This window comes from Rhamphochromis longiceps, linkage group LG3 (assembly GCF_057381845.1).
Source record: "Rhamphochromis longiceps isolate RC_006_pf linkage group LG3, R_longiceps_female_GT1.1, whole genome shotgun sequence".
Taxonomy (NCBI): domain Eukaryota; kingdom Metazoa; phylum Chordata; class Actinopteri; order Cichliformes; family Cichlidae; genus Rhamphochromis; species Rhamphochromis longiceps.
The window spans coordinates 40,284,209-40,298,605 of NC_140559.1; the positions used below are offsets into that span (position 1 = coordinate 40,284,209).

At 41.9% G+C, this 14,397-nt stretch overlaps 1 protein-coding gene across 1 annotated transcript; it reads right to left on the reverse strand.

Annotated features, from left to right (window-relative positions):
• Positions 1–3,199: 3,199 nt before the first annotated feature.
• On the reverse strand, positions 3,200–8,657 carry LOC146674659 (uncharacterized). The gene is made up of 3 exons (XM_085401110.1): positions 8,457–8,657; positions 3,699–8,298; positions 3,200–3,276 (listed from the first exon to the last, which is right to left on the reverse strand). Exons 2-3 carry the CDS (start codon positions 8,092–8,094, stop codon positions 3,200–3,202), a joined length of 4,473 nt encoding a protein of 1,490 aa, XP_085257236.1. The 5' UTR covers positions 8,095–8,298; positions 8,457–8,657.
• Between the last annotated feature and the right edge of the window lie 5,740 nt (positions 8,658–14,397).

Sequence of the window (14,397 nt, forward strand, 5' to 3'; positions counted from 1 at the left end):
TTCGCCCACTTTGCGCCAGAAAGAGGAAACCAGCTGATGTCGCGCTAAACAACAGCAGCACTTTTAAGCTTGATCAGCTGTTGTTAGAATTTATTTAATATTAATTTCTAGTATCAGCTGATGTTGGCTGGAGCCACAGCTGTAAAACTGCTGGTCATGATATCGGTTTGGTTATGTGATGAGAGGGAAACATGAAGATGAAACCAGGAGATGTCCTTACTGAATCATCAGAGCTGAACAGGTGATGGAGAAACAGGTTTACCTTTTAGTTAACATGAATGAGTTGAAGAGAAGTTATGAACTGTTGAAGGACATGTCCTGGTCAAAAATGACTCCAAGGTTCCTCACAGCGTTACTGGAGGCCAAGGTAATGCCATCCAGAGTAAGAATCTGGTTAGATACCATATTTCTAAGCTTTTCAGGGCCGAGTACAATAACCTCAGTTTTATCTGAATTAAGGAGCAGAAAGTTAGCGGCCATCCAGATTAGGGGTGGGTGATATAAACAATATACGATAGAAACAATATAAATTTGGCCAACGATAGAGATTTTGACCATATCGCTATATCGCGATAGCGCATGTTGATGATGTCATCAAGCTGCACCTGTTTTGGTCGAAAGCATCGCACCGGCTAAAACCATTATCATCTGCAAATTATGGCGGGCGACAGTCATAGCAAAGAGATGAAGCACTTTTGAAATATGGGGAAAGCCAAAAACTGCGCTTCCTCCACTTCCATAACATTGATTCGTTAATGTTGAATTCTCTCGCAGCTGTTCTAGTCCCATTTTGTTGCAGTATATTAATAACTAACCTTTTATTGTGGATGAATAATATCAGTTGTTCTCCTGACTGAAGTTTGGCCTGTGTATAGCATCCTGCTATGCGATTGCATTTGTCCCTAACCACCAGAATCTGTCACGTTAACTTTTATCGAGTGGAAAAAAAGTTGGCGTTCATCCTCCAGCTTCAATGTGCTAATGTTATGCTAACATAGCTGTGTCGCTAGCAATCACGTAGCACAAAATTATATACCAGGTAGTCCAACTTCAGTAACCCTGCAAACGCCACTGCTGTTTAGTTTTCTGTCTTCATTTATGTTGGAAGTGGTAGCAGAGCTGTACGTTTTAATTAGTTTCAAAAATCTCTCAGTCAGAGCATGGCATGAAATGTTTAGGTGTAAACTAGCGAGCTAACTTCCTGTTAACTTCTAACTCCGTTAAATTTAATAAATTCTGTTTTCATGGATGCATGGATGTAAAACTTAATTGTTACACCAGACAAAGGAGCAACGCTGATGATTTAATTAAAGATGAAATAATTTAGACCGTTTTTAACTCTTAGTGTTCGTTTGACTTTGGGACCTAAAGTTGACAGAGTTTTGGACCCAGATTACTCCGCGAAGCTCCTCACTATGGCAGCCGTAATGCTCTGACAATCCATCAAGCAGTGTGGCTTACCAAAGTTGTACTAAAACATTTTTTAACAGATTTCTGCACGCCAAAATCGGTTCGAGGTCAGTTAGCACAACCAGAATTCATACATAAGGCACACTCTCAATTTTTGAGAAAATTAAAGGATTTTAAGTGTGCCTTATAGTGTGAAAAATACGTTATACAGAAGAAAAGAATATATCGTGATATATATCGTTACCGCATGTGCTTCAAATGGTATCATGATTAGTATGCTGTCCTCGCCCTGAGTCTCTTAGTTTCACCAGCTAGACAGCGAGATAACGATGCTCCAATAACCAGACTTATTTTCCTTTTTGCGCTGATTTATTGAAGAATGGCCTCTGACCATTGCCTTCTCTTTGACCATCGTAAAACTGAAAGTACAAAATACTGTATTAGCTAACTAACATTGTAAACTAGCTTGTTACCCTCTTACTGCAAGCTAACAAGATAAAACTTTTAAATGTACAAATTATCGTACCATTTTTACACAAAACAAAAGAATAATTATTTTATCGACACTCATACTTACAGACATATCTTGTCCAAGGCAACAACATTTTAAGGTCCGTATCAGCTTAGAACGATAACATTACGGTATCACTTTCCGCCATCTTTTATTTCTTCTTCACGTTCTCATTTTTTTCCTTTCCCAAAGTAACCGAACCCAAAGCAGCCACTAGAGGGAGCTCTAGGGCAGCTTACAACTATAATATCCGATTTAAGTTATAAAAGGCAGAACACTCCCCGCCTGGTACAATATAATTGTGCCACTAGAACAAACTTTTCTAATAATCATTTTGAACAGTTTAGGGCTATTTCAAACACTTATTTATCACTTGATAAAAGCAAAACCATATCAGCGATGGGTCTCAAAAACACTTTTTCATTTCCATCTTTCACAGTCTTTACTTCTGCTTTTCGAACCTTATTGTCCTTGCTCTCAAATGTTCTTACAACTTTTCCCATGGACCAGTCATTTCTGTGTGCGAGAGCATCTTTCAATAACACAACATCACCAACTTTTATGTTTGTTTTATCATCAGTCCATTTTCTCCTTTGCTGTAGTGTTGAAAGATATTCACTTTTCCACTGTTTCCAAAAAGAGTCTGCCAAACACTGTACTTGCTTCCATTGCTTTGAGTATAGGTCTGGCGGTCCAAAGCTTCCTGTTGGTGCAGATAATGCATTGACCTTTTGTGTAAGGAGCATTGCTGGAGTGAGAAGGTTTGGTTTGTCTGGATCTGTTGAGACTGGTACAAGTGGTCTTGCATTCATTATTGCCATTACTTCTGCCATGAATGTACTTAACACTTCATGCGTTAGTTGGACATGTACGGCTTTCAACAGAATACCATCTAGGATGCGCCTTGCTACTCCAATAAGTCTCTCCCACGAGCCACCCATGTGTGACGAGTGTGGGGGATTAAACAGCCATGTGCATCCTTTCTCTTGCAGGTATGAGTTTAGTTCTGTGTCCTTGTGATCAATTTGCAACTCATTGCATGCTCCAACAAAATTTGTACCTCTATCAGATCTGAGTATTTGAGCAGGTCCACGGATGCAGAAAAATCTCCTCAGCGCATTGATGAAGCTGGATGTTGACATTGTTTCAATGAGCTCAATGTGCACAGCTCTCGTGGACATGCAGGTGAAAAGCACAACCCAGCGTTTACTGTCTGCACTCCCTCCTCTGGTGCGACGTGTGGTGACCGTCCAGGGTCCAAAGACATCCAGTCCTACACTAGTGAACGGTGGCGTTGGTGTCAGCCTGTCCACAGGTAAATCTGCCATCTTTTGGGTCTGAAGTCGTCCTCGAAGCTTTCGACAGAGAACACACTTGTAAATAACAGAAGAGACGAGCCGTTTACTGCCAATAATCCAAAATCCAGCACCTCTGAGCGTTCCTTCTGTTAGGTGACGCCCCTGATGCGCTACCTTCTCATGATAGTATCTAATAAGAAGGATGGCTATATGATGAGCATTTGGGATAATGAGTGGGTGTTTCTCATCTTTTGTTAGGTTAGCAGGTGCCAATCGACCTCCTAGTCTGAGGAGCCCATCTTCATCAATAACTGGATTTAACCTTTGAAGACAGCTTTGTTTTGGAAGTGGCAGATTTTCTTTTATGCATCTGTACTCTTCTTTGAACGTTTCACTTTGTACTGTGTGAATGATGAACTTTGCTGCTTTAGACACTTCATCTGTGGTGTTAGTTTCACTGAAACACTTCCAGCCTTTACCTTCTGTGTTTGTTTTCTTGAATGATACTGCCACACGCTTTAGTGATGCAATAGTGCGACACAATCTCATCCAATGAGAGAATCTTTCAAAACGGCATGGCTCTAGCTGTGTTACTGAGGCTTTGGTAACAAAACTTGTTATATCAGGTCTGATCTCTGCATCTGTGTCAGGATCGATCAGTGTGAAACTATCACAGTGAGACTTCTCTATGTCGTGTTGTGTCAAAAAGGAAGGACCACTAAACCAGTTTGTAGAAGCCAATGCAGAAGCTGCAATTGGTCTAGTGGCTGTGTCTGCTGGATTGTCACTAGTGGCTATGTAAAACCACTGTGCTGGATGTGTAGTCTTTCTGATTCTAATCACTCGGTTAGCCACGTAAGTGTAGAACCTCTTTGTGTTGTTGTGTATGTAACCAAGAACAATTTTACTGTCTGTGAAAAATCTGACAGTGTCTGCTTCAATGTCAATCTCATCTCTAATGAGTTCGTACATCTCTACAGCTAACACTGCTGCACATAACTCCAATCTAGGAACAGTGTGGGCGGGTCTTGGGGCTACTTTGGACTTGCCCATGATGAAACCTGTGTGCCACTGACCTTCACCATCAATAGCTCTCAGATATGCCACTGCTCCTATGGCCATGGTGGAGGCATCTGAAAATATGCACAGTTCTTTTTTCACAGCAATGGCCTGGGAGAACGAGAGGTAGCACCTCGGTATCTGAAGCCGCTCAAGATCCTTCAATGAGCTTCTCCATCTGCTCCATTCATCTTCTTTTTCTGCAGGAAGTGATTCATCCCAGTCCTTTTGCTCTGAGGTCAATTCACGGAGAAGAGCTTTTCCCTGCATTGTGATGGGTGACACGAAACCCAGCGGGTCATACAGACTGTTAACAGTGGCCAAGACACCTCTCCTGGTGAACGGCTTTTGTTCAGTGGTGACGTGAAAGGTAAAACAGTCCTTTTTAAGATTCCACAGTACCCCCAAGCTCCTTTGCAGGGGTATGTCGTCCAACTCTAAATCCAAGTCTTTTAGATCCTTGGCTCTCTCGGCAGCAGGAAACGCTTCCACTACTTTGTGGTCATTAGAGGCTATTTTATGTAGCCTTAAGTTTGACTGTGCCAGCATCTTTTGAGCGCTTGTGAGTGTCTCAACAGCTTCTTCCACTGTTGCTGTGGATGCGAGACCATCATCAACGTAAAAATGTCTCATTACAAACTGCTTTGCATCATGTCCGTGCTTTTCTTCTCCCTCGACTGCAGCACGCCTCATACAATAAATAGCCACAGCTGGGGAAGGGCTATTCCCAAAAACATGAACCCTCATTCTATAGTCACAAATACCTTGGTTGGGATCATTATCTTTATACCAAAGGAATCTCAGATAATCCCTATGATCCTCTCTCACTTCAAAACAATAAAACATTTGTTGCACATCAGCTGAAAATGCTACAGGCTCTTTCCTAAAACGCATAAGGACACCCAGCAGTGTGTTATTTAGGTCGGGTCCACTTAATAAGACTTTGTTAAGGGACTGTCCTTCAAATTCTGCACTTGAGTCAAAGACTACTCTCAGCTGATTAGGTTTTTGTGGGTGGTACACACCGAAGGATGGCAAGTACCAGTGTTCTTTGTTTGAGTCCAAAGGTGGAGCGACTTCTGCATGGTCATTGTCCAGCATGTTTTGAATGAATTCGATATATTGTCTTTTCATTTCAGGGTTCCGGTCTAATGTCTTTCTGAGAGATTGGAGGCGCTTGAATGCTTGCTCTCTGTTACTCGGAAGCTCTGGTCTTGGAGAGCGGAATGGCAAAGGCGCCACCCAGCTGTTACATTCATTTTGATACACCTCCTTCTCCATGATGTCAATGAAGTCTTTGTCCTCTACTGACAGTGCTGGTTTGTCATCATCTTTTGTCCTGTCAAAAACAGTTTCTCCCAGTTGATTGGTGTTTGTGTTTCCCCTGTCCTTTTTGGGGTTAGGTGTGGTGTTTAACTGGTCTTTGATTTGAAACGTGTTAGGACATGGGCAGAGGTAAGAAGCACGGCCATTCTGGAGAATATGTGTTTTGAGAACACTCACACTAGGGGGCTTATGCGTCTTCCCCATGCAGGCTTCTCCAACTATAACCCAGCCTAAATCCAAACGCTGTGCATAAGGTGTATTGTGTGGCCCATTGATTCTCTCTCTGACTTTGTGTACCTGTATAATGTCTCTTCCCAAAAGCAACAGAATAGGTACTTGTTCTTCTACAGGAGGTACTTTTTCAGCTATCTTCTGTAAGTGTGAGAACTTCATGGCCACTTGTGGAGAGGGAATCTCTCTCCTGTCGTCTGGAATCATGTCACATTCAATCAGGTTTGGGAGTGGGAGCTTTACTTTACCATCCATTGACTCAATCATGAAGTTTACTGCTGTTCTGCCGACATTATCTGACAGTCCTGAGCATGTTCTGAGCTTGTAAGTCTCTGAGCGTGTCTTAATATTAAAGAGCTCAAAAAACTGCGACTTAGCTAGTGACTTGTTACTTTGTTCATCAAGCACTGCATACATCTTTCTAGCCTGTTCTTTTTCGCCTTCTGGATAGACTAACACAGGACTTATTTTTGAGCATGAATGTGGGCTATCTTCATCACCACAGACTTCTGTGCATTTGGAAACAACTGAGGCATTTGCACTATCCTGTGTCTCCCCGCCATCATCTTTATCAGCTCCAGAGCTCTCAGCTGGAGCAGGGGGTGGACCTGGATGTAGCACTGCTAAATGCCTGTCGCTACCACAGTCCATGCATTTTATTTGAGCCCTGCAGTCCCTTGCTAAATGTTGAGTAGAGCCACAGCATTTAAAACAGATTCTGTTCTCTTTTAAAAATGACTTGCGCTCATCTATGGGCTTTGCTCTAAAACTCTTGCACCTTTTAAGAGGGTGAGGCTTCTTATGTATTGGGCATACCTTGTCAGGGCTTTCTATAGGCTTGCTGTAACTATTTTGAGGTGAACTAGTGTCTGTAGGAATGTCCGTTTTGTGTACACTAATCACTTGCCTGTTACTGCCTCTGAAGCTTTTCTCCTTCTTGAAGCTTGTGTCGGCAGGAGGTGTGATGACAAAGCTTGGGTCGTTTCTTATTTTGGCTTGTTGTCTTACAAACTTTGAAAAGACACTGAAAGGGGGGAAAACAACTTTATGTTCTTCTTTGTACTTTGCTCCTGTTGCAATCCATTTTTCCTGCAGTCCATATGGTAACTTTTCCACAATGGGGTTGACTCCGCGAGCTGTGTCCAAATATGAGAGGCCTGGTAGATATCCTCCATCTTTTGCACATTCTATTTCCTGCAGAACGTCACCCAGCTCTCTTAACTTTGTGTTGTCTCTGTTGTTTAGTTTGGGAAACTGTTCAATCTTTTTTAACAGTGCATTTTCTACCACTTCTGGAGATCCATAACATTCCTCGAGTCTTTGCCACACAAGGTTGAGAGCTGCAGCTGGATTAAAGACATGGACTGATCGGATTCTTTTGGCCTGGTGACCAGACTCCACTCCAAGCCATTTGACCATTAAATCTAGCTCCTCTTGAGCTGTAACGTGCAAGTCTTTAATAGCACTTTGAAATGATGCCTTCCACGCCCAGTAGTTTTCTGGGTGGTCATCAAACTGCAAAAGTCCAGTACTTAACATTTCCCTCCGTGTCAGGTACCTTGTAATATCCTGGACACCCTGTGTCTCTGTTGATGTTTGAAGAGTGTTGTATGGATAAGGTTTGGGGGAATCCAGTCTCTCTCTCTGTTGTGTTTGGAGTTCCACTTTAACATTAGCCTTTTGAGCACTGTGTGAGCAGTCATTGTCTATATCTGCATTCATAGCCATTTCGCATTGTTCACGCGCAGCTTTGTGACAGGCAAGTGGATCTACTTTTAATTTGAATCCTTCAAGGCAAATATCTGAGTGTTTTTGTACATACTCTGCTGTGCGTTGTTTTGGACTGGCGGGTGGTCCCACCAATGGATAGCGCAGTTCACTCTTTGAGAGTCCCTCCTCCTCTTCTTCATAAACTGCAACCTCTGCTTCTGCAACTGCAACAGCCTTTTGACAGCCCAAAACATGTAAATTTGCCTCAAGTTCAGTTTTTTGTTTCATTATAGCTGCTTCTCTTTCTGAATACGCCAGCTGTGCACGTGCAGCCTCTGCTTTTGCTCGTGCTTTAAGTGCTGCAGAACTTGTGGATGAACGCTTGGACGTACGCGAGCGTCTAGACTCTGCCTGTGTGTCTGCGTTGCTTGCATTATCCTTGTTCTCCATATCCTCTGCGTTGTGCACTTGTTTTGTTTCTCTTTGGTCTGGTGTTTCTTCCTCTTCTGGAAGATCTAGTTGATATTGCTTTCCTGACCGTAGACTCATAACTGATGTGCTGAAAATAGCTCCTCGTGGTTGTGCCCGCTGCGCTAATGTCTTTTTACTATGCTGTCCTCGCCCTGAGTCTCTTAGTTTCACCAGCTAGACAGCGAGATAACGATGCTCCAATAACCAGACTTATTTTCCTTTTTGCGCTGATTTATTGAAGAATGGCCTCTGACCATTGCCTTCTCTTTGACCATCGTAAAACTGAAAGTACAAAATACTGTATTAGCTAACTAACATTGTAAACTAGCTTGTTACCCTCTTACTGCAAGCTAACAAGATAAAACTTTTAAATGTACAAATTATCGTACCATTTTTACACAAAACAAAAGAATAATTATTTTATCGACACTCATACTTACAGACATATCTTGTCCAAGGCAACAACATTTTAAGGTCCGTATCAGCTTAGAACGATAACATTACGGTATCACTTTCCGCCATCTTTTATTTCTTCTTCACGTTCTCATTTTTTTCCTTTCCCAAAGTAACCGAACCCAAAGCAGCCACTAGAGGGAGCTCTAGGGCAGCTTACAACTATAATATCCGATTTAAGTTATAAAAGGCAGAACAATTAGAGCAGGGCGATATGGCCAAAAATATTTATCACGATATATATTTGAAAATTTGCGATAACGATATAACTGACGATATAATTGATGCGAGACAAAATACAACTCCACAACATTACTAGCGCAAAAAGACAACCTTCCATTTATTTTCACTTAAACAAGAAGCTGGTTTTTATGTACATTAAAGCTTTATAAAAATGTAACAGTGCAAATGCAAATTCCTTGCTGAAAGTTTAACTAAAAGGCATTTCCAGTAGAAATGGGCTGACATATCCTGAGCATAACCATGTATAATATCCACTGAAGTTAAAAAGAGGTGCTTTGCAACATTAAACTGCAGTGTGCAGTACGTATTTTTCGGACCATAAGGTGCACGGGATTATAAGGCACATTAAGTGAAACAAAGCAGTCAGATAAATCAAACTTTATTAGACTCATTCTTGCTTCCTCCACTTCTGTACCATTGATTCATTAATGTTGAATTCTCTGGCAGCTGCTCTATTCCCATGTTGTTGCAGTATATTAACCTTGTATTGTGGATGGATTATCTCAGTTGTTCTCCTGACTGAAGTTTGGTCCGTTTACAGCATCCTGCCATGCGACTGAATTTGTCTCTAACTATCAGGAACCTTAACGTTAACTTTTATAAGTGGAAAAGTGTTAGTGTTCGTCCTCCAGCTTCACTGTTTATGTTATGCTAACATAGCTGTGTCGCTAGCGATCACGTAGCACATCATTATATACCAGCTAGCCCAACTTCAGTAACCCTACAAACGTCACTGCTGTTTAGTTTCCTGTCTTCATTTATGTTGGAAGTGATAGCAGAGCTGTACGTTTGAATTTTTTCAGAAATCTCTCAGTCAGAACATGCAATATCATGCTTAGGTAACTAGCGAAACTAGCGAGCTAACTTCCGCTAGCTTCCTGCTAACTTCTAACTACGTTAAATGTAATAAATTTTGTTTTCATGGATGCCTGGAAGTTAAACTTCATAGTTACACCTGGTAAAGCAGCAATGCTGATCGTTTTATTAAAGATGAAAGAATTTAGACAGTTTTTAACTCTCAGTGATGCTGCAGTGTTCGTTTGACCTGAAGCATACAGAGTTTAGGACCCAGATTACTCCCAGATTTAAGAGCATCTTAGTCCGACAAATACGACAATAACGACGGCCGCTTGCATGTTCTGCAAAAAAATGTGCTTTGTCGTGTATCTGACGGACAAACACCAAACCAGTTCCACATCACTGAAGTTGCACCATTTTTACAAACCAATTCTGGTTCATTTGTTTCACTCAACAATCGGCCATGTGCGTATGAAAACAAAGGCACTGCGCATGCGCGTTTTACTCATATTCTATCGCGATATTTCATTTTCCTATCGTTGCCTAACATTATACCGGTATTACCGTGAACGGTATAATATGGCCCAGCCCTAATCACGATATGAATTTTAGGCCATATCGCCCAGCCCTAATCCAGATCTTTATGTCCTTTATGTCATTCCTGCAGTTTAACTAATTAGTGTGTGTTATCTGGCTTCATGGATAGATAGAGCTGGGTGTCATCAGCATAGCAGTGAAAATGTAGATGTAAGGCAGTGCAGGGTACCTAGACCCGGTTCGTAGAGTACGCTTGGGGAGTGTGATCGTGTGTACAGCGTCTCTTTATGTCTGTCTCCACGTTGGTTGAGTGTGGAGTAAGTGCATATGAGAGCATGAGGGTGGGAATGGATGTTTGTATCTGTGTGTGCCTGTATGTCTGTGTCTATATGTCAGGTTGGGTGTCAGACGCCACCTCTCTGGGGACATCTCAGGCCCTCCAAGGTTTGGAGGCCTATCTCCCCCCACCACCACTTCCCCTGCCAGTGGCGGACTCCCTCAGACATCGGTGCACCCCTCTCGGCCTGGGGCTCGGTCACTCAGGCACGGCTGGCTGCCGGCGGAGCTCACGGGCGCGTCACTGCAACTCCCCCTGGCTTCTGCTCCGCGGCTGCTGAGTGAGCCCTCATCTGGGACTCTCCTCAGCTCTTTCTGGGACAGTGGCGCGGCTGCCCCTCTGTTGGTCTTCCTTGGTCTCTTGTGTTCTGGGGGCCTCTGGATGTCTGGAGTTTTCATCTCCTCCATACCTGCTTCATGCCCTGGAGGACGGGGCTGTGGCCCCCCCACACCCTCTAGCAGATCATTACATGAAGGAACCTTTTAAAAAAACAAGCGCGTCCATGCTCACAGGGGTACACATGGGTGATCACACCCACAAACTACACCCTTTTTGGCTCCTACCTCAAAGCACACTGTGTTCTGTTGATCTTATGTGCTGCACAATAATGTTTAATATTTAGTATTTACTGTCATATTCCCATATATCATTGTGATGTTGTTTATTCTATTACTCTTGTTCTCTTCTGCTTGTTTTCTTTTTTCTTTCTCAGCAGGTGACCCAGGTGATCGATAGATGCATTTTTTTTCTTTTTCTTTTTTTTTTTCTGCCCGTTCTGTTGGTTTTTGTTTTTTGCCCTTCTCCCCCGTCCCTCTTCTCAGCTGTTTCTCTTTCCCTCTTTCTTTCTCCCCTTCTTTCCCCCAGTCAAGTCTGTCCTGTATTCAGTAAGTGAAAATAAAATAAACAATAAAAGGTGAATCAAATGGACCATTACGGCAAGGCTGGGATGGTCAATTTGGTAAAGTAAATCCGTTGGGCATCTTTCTTTGCCTTTAGACAACAATTCTGATCAGGGCCGTGCAGAGAGGTTTAAAGGGGCGGGTGCGCAAAGTTAAAAAGGGGCACATTGAACCAGGCTGAATAACAACAACACACATTCATCAAGAATCTAATATGGGAAGGGCAGGGCTGTGTTGATCTGAGACTGTAGACATTACAAAGTCCATAGGAGAGATGGTAGCTGATTAAACAAGTGTCATGAGATAATAACAAAATCCAAAGATTGGTGACAGCGCTTGGAACCATAAGGCAACAAAAAACTGTGAGAAATAATTTAGGCTCTGCCTGTGAATCACTCTTTGCTTCTCTTCTTCCTTCCATCCCATCATTTCATATATCACTCTCCACTTGCTGTCTATCTGAGAACAAGGCACAACTTGCTATTGCAATAAACTATAATCTAATTATCCACACCTAACAACTCTTGCACTTAATCTATAATAAAATGATGACAGAAAAATGTTATAGCACTGCCTTTAGTAGCCTCACACAGCTCCTGCTGTTTCCTCCGCATGTCCTTACCAGGCATGTCTGGACAATGTTATATCATGAGTAATATTTTTTTTTTTAATCCATCTAAATAAAACACACACATGCACGCACACACAGTGACATTTTAGACCTTCTTCAGAATACTGTATATACTATGGGCATCACAGTGCTGATCCAGAATCCTTACATTATTATTTATTACTAGAGCTACAATAATAAAGCAATGAGGAGGGGGAAGTAATAAATATGAAATAATGTCATTATGATGATTCCATTTGTTTCACTATCCACTCTGTGCAGGGGCAAAGCTTATTACATTTTTAAACTGTAGATATACAATCATTTTACTGCTGTAAAATCCAAATTTTGTCTTATTTAAAATATAAATCTAATATAATCTGCTTCTTAATGTATGTTCTTTAAAATACAGCTTGTGTTTTTTATTATATTATAATTATAATAATGCATAATTATGTGGACATGCATATTAGATCGTTTTTTAGTGAAATATAATCCCTCCAGAAAGGCAGGAAAAGCCCGGAAACTTACTTTAAAACTAAATATGTTCCCTAAAACGGTGACAGACCCATGACAGCCTTACACAGGTAGCCAGCAGCTATGACCAGCACTACTTGTGCAGTTAATACAAGGACAGGTAATGTTTGTCACGCTGTTGCAAACACAGCACGCTCGTTTGTTTCAGTTCGTCAGTTGCAACAAGACAGCTTACCAACGTGTACATAATAAGCTAATACTCCTGGGTGCTATACACTACAGTGTACGCTGTACACCTACTTACTGGTTTTGTCGCATCAGTCTGTGTCTCTGAGTTAACTTGTGTTTCTCCTACAGATCCGGACCGCTAAAAATGCGCGTGCTCTTTGTGAGCTCGTTCCCGGCTCGTAACCAGCGCGTTCTGCCGTCAAGGGTGATCATTGGTTAAATGTGATCATGTGACTGATGCAAGCCAGATCCTTTTATTTAGCAAAACTGTGATTAATAGTTAAATATTATTGTTGAGGGGCACAGACAGGACTCCGCACGCACACACACATAAAAAAATAAATAATTTTTTTTAAAAAGTTGCCTCAACAAAAGGGCACTTTGGGCACCCATGAGGAAAGGGGCGGGTGCTCAAGCCCCTCTAGCCCCTCCCCTGCACGTGCCTGAGGTAATGTTCAAATAATTTTATCCTCCCAGTGTTTTCAGTTTGGGAGAAAGTACTCAGGGCCTTCAAGTTACACACTATGAAAGGATTAATATTCAGAAACCTAAAGTATGTATCAGCAGCAGAATGGAGCTAAAAATAAATGTTTGTTCCAGTTCTATGAAGCTTTGAGTATTTTGGATTTGTAGCACTGCTGTGTTTGTTGCATCGTATTGCTGTAATTGTTTATATGCTTTATATATTCTGAGGTAAGTTGATCTATAGTGTTACATCATATTCTATAAGGATGTTATGTGTTTGTAGACTTTCTGCCCAGTTTGACCCATTTAGCAGAAGTCAGCCTGTGTTTTGGGGTTTGCAAGTGTTTTGGAGTTTGCAAGTGTTTTGGAGTTTGTACGGGGTGTTGATTCATTTAAACTAACATAATCATCCTGCTGCAACCAGGTTTCTGTAAAGCAAAGTAAATCAGTTTGTTGATCAATTATTAAGTCATGTACTAAAAGAGACTTGGAAGAGAGAGACATAATATTTAATAATCCACATTTCTCTGTCTTACTCTTTGGTTCAGATGTGGATACTGTATTGTTCTTTCTTTATGATTTTTTTATGTATACGTTGTTTTTTGCTGGTTTTTAGTTTGTTTTTTGTCTGTTTGGGAGCTGACACAGTCTCTATGGAGATGAGGAGAGAAGCTGCAGAGAGCCGTGTAAGACTGCAACTCTGCTTCCTGGTCCCAACTCTGGATAGTCATATTTTGGGGGATTTAATACATTTGTCCATATTTCTAGAAATGAGAGCTGCTCCATCTAAAGAGGGATGGATGCCGTCTCTCCTAACAAGACCAGGTTTCCTCCAGAAGGTTTGCCAATTATCTATGAAGCCCACATCATTTTTTGGACACCACTCAGACAGACAGCAATTTAAGGAGAACATGCGGCTAAACATGTCACTCCTGGTCTGATTTGGGAGGGGACTAGAGAAAACTACAGTGTCCAACATTGTTTTGGCAAAGTTACACACCGATTCAATATTGATTTTAGTGACCTCTGATTGGCGTAACTGCGTGTCATTACTGCCGACGTCAATTAAGATTTTACTGAATTTGCATTTACCCTTAGCCAGCAGTTTTAAATTTCCCTCAGTGTCACCTGCTCTGGCCCCTGGAAGACAATTGACTATGGTTGAGGTGTCTCTAGCTTCACATGTCTCAGAACAGAATCGCCAATTACCAGAGTTTGACCCCTGGCTGGTGTGTCACCGAGTGGGGAAAAACAGTTTGAAATATGAACAGGGGCTTCTGTTTAAGACTATGCTTCCTCCTCATCGTCACCCAGCCGCATGGGGTGTGCCGGGG

Excerpts from the sequence above, each read along its gene's own strand:
- LOC146674659 (XM_085401110.1), bottom strand. The coding sequence starts at position 8,094 with ATGAGTCTACGGTCAGGAAAGCAATATCAACTAGATCTTCCAGAAGAG. Across the intron at positions 3,277-3,698 it reads CAAGAAAACAAACACAGAAG|CTTCGAGGACGACTTCAGAC; the intron begins GTAAAGGCTGGA and ends CTCTGTCGAAAG.